The sequence below is a fragment of the Vicia villosa genome, unplaced genomic scaffold (genome assembly GCF_029867415.1).
Source record: "Vicia villosa cultivar HV-30 ecotype Madison, WI unplaced genomic scaffold, Vvil1.0 ctg.001961F_1_1, whole genome shotgun sequence".
Taxonomy (NCBI): domain Eukaryota; kingdom Viridiplantae; phylum Streptophyta; class Magnoliopsida; order Fabales; family Fabaceae; genus Vicia; species Vicia villosa.
The window spans coordinates 4,595-16,959 of NW_026705791.1; the positions used below are offsets into that span (position 1 = coordinate 4,595).

At 35.4% G+C, this 12,365-nt stretch overlaps 1 protein-coding gene across 1 annotated transcript; it reads right to left on the reverse strand.

Moving 5' to 3' along the window:
- Positions 1-9,953: 9,953 nt before the first annotated feature.
- LOC131637280 (uncharacterized) lies at positions 9,954-11,988 on the reverse strand. The gene has a single exon (XM_058907862.1). It carries the CDS (start codon positions 11,898-11,900, stop codon positions 10,194-10,196), a length of 1,707 nt encoding a protein of 568 aa, XP_058763845.1. The 5' UTR covers positions 11,901-11,988; the 3' UTR covers positions 9,954-10,193.
- Positions 11,989-12,365: the final 377 nt, after the last annotated feature.

The window sequence follows — 12,365 nt, forward strand, 5'->3', positions numbered from 1 at the left end:
TTTCCTTGATGAATTATGATCATCCAATGATCAAATGATGAATCCTTTGACAAAATATGGACTTTGACAAAAACTTTCATTTTTGACTGTCTGTTGACTTTTTTGGTCAAACGGGTCGTCTGTTGACTGTTTGAGCTGCTGACGGTGCGTCTGAGTGAATTGAAGTTTGAAAATTTGTATGATGGTACTTTGAGGTATATGGATGTGTATGAAATCCATTTGAGCTCTCAAAAACTTGTTTCTCCTGTAAAAACAAGAAAACCCTAGTCAGGGACTGTTTATGTAGGAGACAGTTAAGCGTACCTGATTTTTGTGCAGTGTTGAGTCTCTGCTAATCGCGTGATATTCAGAGGACTTCTAGAACAAAAATCTTGGAATTTTGAATTGTGAAAGATTGATTTGATTGATGGTACAAAACACTGAGAATTGTACTGCCAGCAGTTTGGCTGTCAGCTGACTGTTCAGGTATTGATGTAGCAGTTAGAGTGAAAAATCAACAGTCAAAGTTAATTTTCTTTTTTGTTGTTTTTTGTTTTTGTTTTATGTGAAAAATGAAAGTTTATTTACATGACTTGTTAGAAAAACACAGACATAATAAATAACTAATATTTACGGTATGCGGGCAAAATTACCGATAATAACCCTGAAAATCATTTAATGCACAGAAAAATGAATATTTGACTGGCAGAAAACACACAAAATATTATCTGAGTAATTAAGCAATATTATGACAAATAGTACAACATTTAATACTGACAGTACAAATATCACATACTATATTGAACAGTACGACGAATAAACGGTACATTTAAGAAATAAGAAATACGGCAAATTTTAAGAATGACGATTGATAACCCATGCTATGAACAATAACATGTAGATGATTGGGAGTGCAACCATTGCAGGTCCACACTCTTCAGGACTATGCAGGCAGAAGAAAGTCATGATCACCGTAGCAATGGTGATGACTGTAAGAAACAGTGTCTCTATCCACTTTGCCATTCTTGTCAGGGAAGAAGAGAAAATAGATATGAGATAGGAATTTGAAAGATGAGTTGGAATTTGATGTGAGATTTTATGGAAGAAAATGAGAGGTATTTATAGAATGGAAAGAAGGAAAGAGACGTTGGGGAATGATGTGATTCCGTACAAAAGGAAAATTTGAGTGGAAGTAAGATTTGAAAGAAAGTGGAGATAGTGTTGGGAAAAAGAGAGATTTGATTTTTTGAAAAAGAGATTTGAAAAGATTTTTGAAAATAATGGAATATAGTACAAAAATTAGTGGGAAACAAAAGATAATAATAATCTACTTGTTACCAGTACAGTCTGAGTTTCCTGATTCTGCGCCTGCAAAAAGATTCAACTCTGTACCAATTGTGTCAGTACTATTTATCTGTAAATAAATAAATAGTATGTGTGAAGTAATAAACAGTATTTGGCGTTTGCGTAAGAATAAATTCAACTGCAAGCCAAATTACTGTATAAGAAAAATTCTAAAAACTAAGTATTTCATATGTCAGGATATTTGTTGAAATAAAAATCCATGATTATATGAGACCCTTAATTTTTAGATTGGAGTTTTCTTGAAAAATATGTGGGCAAATTTTGGGGTATAAAAATAGGGCAAGCAACAAAAGAAAGATTTGGAAATATTGATCCGGGAATTATCGTCCTCAGAGATGGAGAGATGCCATTCAACAGTTTCTACGGTTTCGAACTCGGGATTGAATGAGCAAAAAGTAAACAAAGATATAAACAGGAAAAGAATAAACACATTCTTAGAAGAGAAATAACTTATCAGGAATGTAAATATATTCACTCTTCACAAACATACACTTACCAACCCATTATACTCAACCTACGATATTCATCTATGTCATCACGTATCTCTCACATAAGCGTCCATCTCTGGAGCACAAACGAGATCATCTCACAACTAAGGTTATCTCTAACGCGAAGTCGCGAGAACATCCGTATTCTCGCGTCGGCGATCTCTCGCGCGCCGCTCAAACACGAAAGCATTAAGAACAGATACAAACAGTGAATGCTAGCTCTAAATCTATCTCTAGAGTTCAGAACCAACAGATAATCATCCTAGATAAGGATTCAAGAAGTTTATCTCTAAAGCACCCTAAATCCCCAGCATAGAGCAAAAATCCAGGATAATATCAACACAGATTTGTAAAGCAAGTTAAATATAACATTATAATCGGTAAATATACATAAGATTCAAGTAAATATACAAACAAAACCCAACCAAAGAGAAATACACAAAGAAGAAGAGAAATGAACCGAAGATCTCCCGGTTTGTCAGCTCCGTTCGACGCTCAATCCACCCCCGATCATCCTTATGCAACCTCTGAAGTTGTTTTCTAAGCTAATTTTGATCTAAGAATGAAAATGATGGAGTTGGGACTCAAAAATACCCAACCCATGACCTAAAAATGTGATTTTGGCCCCTTTTAACGAGCTGCTGTCTTAGCAGATCCGCTTAGCGGACCCCCTCCGCTCAGCGGACTCAAAATTTCTTCCAGACGCTGATTTGCTCCGCTGGAGCTCCGCTCAGCGGACCACCTCCGCTTAGCGGAGTCTGCTAAAAATCAGATTTTGTTTTCGCCATAACTCGAGAACCGTAACTCCGAATTGCGCCCGGTTCGAAGCGTTGGAAAGCTTATTCAATGCTCTATCCAATAATGAATGAATGGAAACCAAATTGATGATTTTGATCATCCTTATTTTGAGTCTTTGGAAGTCCGCTTGATGGTGGCTAAGCGGGCTTTCACCAAAATTGCGAAATCGAAGTCGTGCCTTTGACACTTTATTCCTCAAGGCTCCAATAAGCATGAATACCTATAAAAACAAAGGAAAAACTATCAAATGGTATAAAAGTATATGAAAATACAATTACTCACAAAGTATACGTATTTATACACAAAACGGGGAATTATTCAAACGGTATTAACAAAAGTATCGATAAGTGCCACTATTTACATACACAAAATAAGTACATTTTGGCACTTATCAAACTCTCCCCAACTTGAAACTTTGTTTGTCCTCAAACAATGTCAAATAAATCAAAGAATCAAAAGTAATAAACCAAAGAATTGTGAACCAACAAGTTTTGAAAACCAAAAACAAATGTATGGCTCACACAAAAATGTATAGACAAAGTAAATACTTACCACTATACTACAACGACAACATGTAAACGAAACGAATCCTAAGCACAAAAAGCATACCAAACATTCTAACACAATACATGCTCACATCATGAATCACACCTAGCAAAATTTCATCAATGGATGAAGAACACACAAAGGTGGAGGACTTTTAACACTCATCCAACAATCTTGCAAACAAAAGATTAAATTATGCATTCATCCAAAAATCACATTGAAGATATAAAAGCAAGATCACAAGGACTTTTCAAGGTTGTAATGTGGCTTGGTTAACAAACAAGGGATATGTCCTAAGGCTAATCGAAACAAAAACTTGCCTAAACCTAAGGGAGTGATCAATCCACAAAGTTCTAAGCAACAAAATCTCGATTAAACTTCTTCCTTAACCACAAGTTTCTCAAACCAATGACAATACTTATTAGCACAATTATTCACTTCTCTTTTCTTTTTCTTTTTCAAAACTTTTTCTCTTTTTTTTTTTTCTTCTTTTCTTTTCTTTTCACATTTTTTTATTTTCTTTTTTTTCTTTCTTTTCAACCTCATAGAAACAACCAAATAAGTAGCAACCATTTCTCTCCCCAACTTGAATTCAACCACACCATCATGTGAATACTCCCTACTTTCTAAGGCAAGGTAAAAATTCATAACAAAAATCATGGTTGAGGGTTCAAGAAAACAAAGAATCAATCATCCATGCAAAAATGACAACTAAACACTCAAAGATAAGCATTTAGCAAAAACAACATGGACATTGACAAAAAGGCTCAAAAGGGTTAACAAATGATCACACACTCACAAGGTGAATTGACTATTTGATTATGGTGGTTGTGCTCAAAATGAAACAAAATGCCTTGATCCTTTTCATGCTTTCATAAAATCAACATAAACAAAAGATTAAGCATAATAAAATCTAGTTAAAACAAAGATTGTGGCCTCCAGCATATGTGAATAATGGAAAGCTTCCTCACATTTATGGTTTGGGAACTAAAGTGATTCAATCAACAAGCAAGTAATGCAAAAGAATGAATTGTATGGTAATTGTACAAATGAAAAGTTTCTTAAACATGTTATGCTATAGAAAGCGATAAATGAGTACCTTGAATGATACAACTTCAAAAACAATACCCTACCATACATCAGCAGGTTGAAACACAAGCTTTGGAAAATCACCTCAAAAATCTTCGAATTACCGAACAAAATTTGAGTACAAACAACCAATAAAAGAATTAGAGAAATAAACCTAGTATCTACTACTAAATAGCCTTGGTGAAAGTGGGAAAAATGAGTGAACCAAGTGGAATGGGAACCCCACTGGTACAGAGCATAAAAACAAATATCTGCTATGCTCGCTTAGCGGAGCTGAGCTCGCTTAGCGGGCACATCAGAACTCAGAAAAATCAGAATTGCACCAGCTGTTTCAATCACTCGCCACTTCACCTAAATACCTCATAAACAAAAATATAAACAACATTTAGAACCGTTGGGGTGCCTCCCAACAAGCGCTTGTTTTACGTCGTTAGCTCGACGCCTTTATTGTTTCGGTGTTTGGAAAGTAGCCTCCTCTCGTCATGCCATGGTGACGTCTCACCGCACAAGCCTATAGAAAGTGTCCTAACCAACCACTCAACAAACGTTACGGGTACAAATATATACAACAATTAAACGAACATAAAAACAAAAGTATACAACTATATACACAAACAAACACATATGTACAAATTTGGAACAAATACAATTATTATCATACAAAAAGAGAAAATTGGTGAATGTTGGATTCACAAGTTGAAAAGTGAAGATTTGTTATTAAAGAGCTCATCCGAGATCAACATGTTTCACCAACATTCACCAATAAAAGTATACTTATATGTAACATATACAAGTAAACTTATATGGTGAACATAAACAAGTAAACATGTACAAGTAAATATATTTACAAGTGAAACTATACAATATATACAAAGATCAAGACCACAGAAACTATTGCGATGCAATTCAAACAACCATCCCCGGCAACGGCGCCATTTTGTTGATTGCAGTATAGGGCAAGCAACAAAAGAAAGATTTGGAAATATTGATCCGGGAATTATCGTCCTCAGAGATGGAGAGATGCCATTCAACAGTTTCTACGGTTTTGAACTCGGGATTGAATGAGCAAAAAGTAAACAAAGATATAAACAGGAAAAGAATAAACACATTCTTAGAAGAGAAATAACTTATCAGGAATGTAAATATATTCACTCTTCACAAACATACACTTACCAACCCATTATACTCAACCTACGATATTCATCTATGTCATCACGTATCTCTCACATAAGCGTCCATCTCTGGAGCACAAACGAGTTCATCTCACAACTAAGGTTATCTCTAACGCGAAGTCGCGAGAACATCCGTATTCTCGCGTCGGCGATCTCTCGCGCGCCGCTCAAACACGAAAGCATTAAGAACAGATACAAACAGTGAGTGCTAGCTCTAAATCTATCTCTAGAGTTCAGAACCAACAGATAATCATCCTAGATAAGGATTCAAGAAGTTTATCTCTAAAGCACCCTAAATCCCCAGCATAGAGCAAAAATCCAGGATAATATCAACACAGATTTGTAAAGCAAGTTAAATATAACATTATAATCGGTAAATATACATAAGATTCAAGTAAATATACAAACAAAACCCAACCAAAGAGAAATACACAAAGAAGAAGAGAAATGAACCGAAGATCTCCCGGTTTGTCAGCTTCGTTCGACGCTCAATCCACCCCCGATCATCCTTATGCAACCTCTGAAGTTGTTTTCTAAGCTAATTTTGATCTAAGAATGAAAATGATGGAGTTGGGACTCAAAAATACCCAACCCATGACCTAAAAATGTGATTTTGGCCCCTTTTAACGAGCTGCTGTCTTAGCAGATCCGCTTAGCGGACCCCCTCCGCTCAGCGGACTCAAAATTTCTTCCAGACGCTGATTTGCTCCGCTGGAGCTCCGCTCAGCGGACCACCTCCGCTTAGCGGAGTCTGCTAAAAATCAGATTTTGTTTTCGCCATAACTCGAGAACCGTAACTCCGAATTGCGCCCGGTTCGAAGCGTTGGAAAGCTTATTCAATGCTCTATCCAATAATGAATGAATGGAAACCAAATTGATGATTTTGATCATCCTTATTTTGAGTCTTTGGAAGTCCGCTTGATGGTGGCTAAGCGGGCTTTCACCAAAATTGCGAAATCGAAGCCGTGCCTTTGACACTTTATTCCTCAAGGCTCCAATAAGCATGAATACCTATAAAAACAAAGGAAAAACTATCAAATGGTATAAAAGTATATGAAAATACAATTACTCACAAAGTATACGTATTTATACACAAAACGGGGAATTATTCAAACGGTATTAACAAAAGTATCGATAAGTGCCACTATTTACATACACAAAATAAGTACATTTTGGCACTTATCAGGTACTAAGTTATAAATAGAAGCATTGTAACCTATAAAAACCAAGCCATCGATCATGTAAATTATATGGGCTGTGTTGGTCGATGAACCACCTGGTTTGCGGGATGGTCATCGTGTTCTCACTCAGAAGCCTTTAGGTAATGAGTTGAGTATTGTTCTTGGAGGAAGCTTTTAAGAAACTCCAAGCATGTGTTCTTAGTCTAGAGTCAAGGTTGAGTATGGAGGGAAGTGCAGCTTTCTACCCGACATGGGAGTGTGTCTCCTCATCATGGAAGTGTGTCTTCTATTTTGTGGATACAAGATTGTGGAAATTAAGCCGTTGTTACAGATCCTGGGACTGGAAACCTGTGCAACATCATTGTGATGATTGGAAGTGGGATGAGGGATATTCCATATTTAGAGAGGATCTAGGTAGAAGGGTCATTGGGTAGGGATTAAGTGAGGGGTTGTAAACGGGGATGTTTAGCTCTGAATTAATGCTGCTGATGGTGGACTTCATTCCTGGCTTGGTATGCCCCCAAAGTAGGTGTGTTTGTCACCGAACTGGATCAACAATTATGTGCATTTTTATGCTTTTCAGCACATGCTTTTACAGGTTTATATCTCTTGTACATGTTGCTGCCAGATCAGATGTCTTGACATCTTATAGGACATCTGAGTTCTGTCATACCAGAATTTCAGACTTGTTACCACCTATAATAAACTTTAGCATGCTTTTGTTTCAACTTTATCTAAACTCTCCTGAAATTTGAGAAACACCTCATCTGGATTTTGAAACTTCACCGGTTTGATATGGATTTGTGTCATATGATTCGTGAAATGCTTCACGAACTCAGTTGGTTATAGGAATTTTGACTTGATGTTTAACTTGGTTCACTTTCGAGGGAAATAGTGAGAAATCTTCATAAAGCATGCCCTCCAAATTTTTCACTCCTCAACCTTGGTTCAGTTAAATAAGTTCTTAATATGACTCATTCTCGAAAACTTATTAAATCCTCACCAGATTTTACTTTATCCACATCTAGTAGTAGTCTCGAGAATCCAGTTAGTCTATTTTGAGACTTGAGCGTGGTCTTCCCCTAGTGCTAAGTCGATGTTGATGATGTTCTAAGATTTCGGCTTATGCTTTCGAGCAAGGTTTTAGCTAGCAGTGTTATTCCATCTTGGATCATTGAAGATAATGCAAATGATGGTGCAATTATCAGATATTCTTGCTAGACCTTGGGGGAGTTTGATGGTGGCTTCCTCCTTTGAAGAGAATAACGCATTTCATGATGCCCCTTCCCCCACGGAGGTGGACACACTACCCTTGACTCCTTCATTTTCACGAGCATATTCCACTATTAGTTTATTGAAACTTGAAAATTCCAAAATGCATGTAAAATTTTAGGGTTATTACAATTTTTGCCCGTGCCATATAGTCGACTTCTGGTTTACCCCCTGTAAATTTTTTGTTGTAAAACTAACCTTGCCAAATGAAGATTTCATCGTTTTAGACCTCGCCAGGAAATGACACATGCCATTTGCTTATGTGGCACATTCAAATATGCTGATGTGTAATTATATTTTTTATTTTTAATTATTTTTAATTCCACATAATATTTATTTTATTATTTATTTATTTTAATTTTATTTTTCTATTTTATTTTATTAATTTATTGTTAAAATTCAAATTTTCTAAAAAATCTAAAAAACTTTGTCTCAAGTAGGCCTTGAACTCATGCCCTTTAACTCCTTACCACCAATGCACTTACCACTAGGCCATATGAATTTGCTTCTCAAGTTTCCACACAATGTATATATTATTATCACTTAGTTATTAATGGGTTATTTTATTCAAATATTTCTTCTTTAAAATTATAAATTATTTAAACATATTTGCAATTTTATGGGGGGTGTGTGTGTGGAAGGTTTTCCATTGACTACCATGATCATGAGTGAGGGGGTAACAGAAGGCTCATTCTCTTCTAAATTATGGGGGGGGGGTGTGGAAGGTTTTCCATTGACTACCACTTCATAACCCATGTTTGACCAGGAAAATTGACTGTGGATACCAGATCGGGTGACCAAGCCTAAATGAGCGGCCTATTCAATATGGGAATCTTAGCCCAAATGGCCGACCAACCCCTAGTCGGGCGAATGAGTCTAATGTCATTGTACTTACCTTATTTTTATCATGAGTTATCTTTTATAACCCAATAATATTATCATAGTACAAAACCCATTCGCAACCTAATCTTCATCATTACCTTTTTGGACCTCATCATCGTGTTAAGGCACGTTCTTAGACACATAATTATCATCATGATGTGCATGAGCAAGAACACCTGCCTAATCCAGCTGATTATACACTTCATCATTTACATCATCTAGTATTTACCTCAATCTGAACATGAACATCTGCTTTGCCACATCATCCTTTACGAAGGAGACTTCTCATCCATGAACAACATCGCTCCTCCTATGAGGAAAGGATAACCACTCAAATAGGTAGATGAATACAATAATTTTACCTGACACTCAAACAAGACATGCAATTTAAATATCTTGGGTTCGTAATAAAAATGATTGAGAAGTGGAAAGGGATGTAAACCATTGATTTCAGGATGAATGGTAGAAATAAAGGAGGGTATCGGGGGTATTATGTAACTCAAAAGTATCGCTCAAGCTGAAAGGAAATTTTTTCGAACATCAGTACGACCTGCGATGTTGTACGAGAGATAATGTTGGTCAATTAAGAATCAACACGTGAATAAAGTAAGTGTAGCAGGGATGATGATGTTGTGTTAGATGTGCGGTAATACTCGACGACATAAGATCAACAATGATAATATTAGAGAGAATATTGAGGTAACATCTGTAACAGAAAAGATAAGAGAAATAGGCTTAAATGATTTGAACATGTAGAGAGAAACATATATACGTTAAAAAAAAAAGTGCAACGTATAATTTTTCAACATTGCAAACTTATGCCTCTTATAATTTAAATTTATCCCTTTAAAAAAAAGTGTAACTCCCTCAATATCTTAAATTTACCAAAATCTAGTATACGTTACAAAAATGCAGTAGAAAAATTGTCCATAATATTTCTAAAAAAAATGCTAAAATATACCCCAAAATTTCCCAATTAAGGTGATACAATTATGAGTCAATGACACAAACGGTTACATACCAACCTTGTTTCCATTCGTTATTAATTTTGCTGGGTTTTCTTAGTTAAGTAGAAGGGAATTATCTTATAGAAAAAGCATAAAAGGCAACTTATAGAATAATCATAAATGCATCATTGATATGCAGCAACATGATACAGAAGTTACAAAATATTGCTTCAAGTAGAAGAATAGGGAGATATTCTCATGTACATATGAATGCACTAGATGCACCAAAATTTACATACAAAAGATGCTCTTAAATATTGAAGAATAAAACCTTGTTTGGGCCTTGCACCAAAAATAAAAAAACTAGTTGAGGCCATTCAGAAAATATCAAACCTTCATGTTCAAATCCAAACATGCCTTTAGCTTTTGCCTTTCGTCCAAAAAAAAGCACCAAAAAGTTCCTTCATGTAATTATCAAATACTTATAGGGTGAGAAGAAGAAGCCCCCAAAATGGTGCATGCATAACCTTCAACATCCAAAGGGTTATCATAACTTCCTACACCATATTGTTCTTTCCCTTTTCCAACATCATCATCATTGTTCAATCCATGATTGAAAGATTGTTCATTCTTCTTCAATCTCTTGGCTTCAACAACTTCAATACTACTATTGTTTTCCTCATTGCTTGATGATTTTCTCTTTGAACCACTTTCAATAGAACCAATAGAAGCATGTTTTCCCTCTTCACAATATTGCTTTGCAATCATCACTTCATCCAACATATCATAATCATCCACTATTGATTTCTTCCACCAATTGTGATATTCCAATGACACACAAGGCTTATAACATTTAGCAGGAACATAAAGGCTAAACTTTCCTTTACAACTTGGACTCATAGAAGTAAAATCACCAGGAGGAACATCTTGATCCATTCCAAATTGCATTGCAACCCTATATGGCATATACTTCTCAACACAGTCCAAATCGAAAATCTCATCAGCACACAAACACACTCCGAAACACCTCAACTCATCTGCTAAACCACAATTTGAACCATCATCAACAACAATAAATTGTTCATTTTCTTTGTAATGTGACACAAAGCACCAATTTTTCAAATCATATACATAAGGACGCCACCGAAAATTCTCTTTCGATTCCAAAGCAGACATAATGAACTCAAAACCAGCATTATCAGTTTCAGAGTTATTAAGCTTGTGCCACCTTGCAGCTCTAGGTTCACCTTTTTTCAGTTCATTAGGACAAGCTGGACCAAGAATTGGAAACCTTTCAAATATCCATAGTTGCACAAGCTGAAATAGACCATTAACTTTCAAATCCAAATCCTTCACAGAAAAAGAAACTAGTTTTTCTTTAAGCAAACTCAAATTATGATAAATTCCAGCAAGAACAGAAGGTGCAAGAGCTATTCTTCTACCTTGAGACAAATGAATAGCAATATGAAAAACACGCGGGTCGATACCAGAATCTGAAATAGAAGGAAAAACAAACCTTGCTAACCATAAACACAGAAAACCCACATGCTCAAGTTCAAAAATTTCATGACTTTCTTCTTTTTCCAAACCCTCTTTGAAGAACTTCAACCATGTATTATGATCAGCTTTTTTAGACTTTGTTTTCGACATTCTCCTTCGAAGTTCAATCAATTTAGCTTCTACTGAAAGCAAATCAGAAGAAAGAGGAAGAGTAATGGATTCACCCAGAACTGAAAATCCACCGAGGATCATCACATCTTCAAGTGTGATAGTGGCTTCACCCCAAGGAAAAACAAAAGTATTGGTTTTTGGAGACCAGTGATGAACCAATGCAAGAATCAAATATGGGTTTTTTGGGAAATGGTATAGGGAAGACAAAAGGGCATCGCATGAACCTGTTTGGTTCCATGTGACAGCATGTTCTGCTGTTAATGTTTCAACCCAATCACTCCATTTGGTTTGGGGGTTTTTCCAACCTTTGAAGTCAATCTTAGGAAGAGGATGATAATGATTTTTGTGAAACGGTGGTGGTTCTGAATGGTGAATGGTTTTGGAACATGGTTTAAGGAAGTTGGCTAGTGTTTGAGTGGAAACAAGTTCATGTGAGTTTGGAGAAACTAAGGTTGCAATACGAGAATCGTATATGCAGAAGATGTTTTTGTTTGGTTCGCTTGTTGACATTTTTGTTTGGTAAAGTTAAGGAACATGAACAGTCGTGCAATGTGTGTGAAAGTGAAATAGGCGGGAGAGATATGATATGAGTGAGAAGATGAAAAGTGTGCTAAAGAAGCTTCTTTGGATTACAAAAACACTAATTAAATATTTTATGTATTATCACTGATAAATATTTTTTACATGTATGATTATATAATAAATTATAATTAAAGTAATTTATATATTCAAGATTTGTTTATGCACTTATGATAAACATTTATTTTCTTACAAATTTATCAATAAAATACTATTTTTGAATAATTACTTGACTAATACAATTTTTCCACTTATGCATGATTTATTAAAACTTTACTAAAATTGTGGAACATTATTTCTATTTTTATTAAAGTTACATGATTCTTTACTTGTAACTTTGTATTTACACATTAAAATATCTAGATATTCTTTATTTATATTTTACAATAATATTTT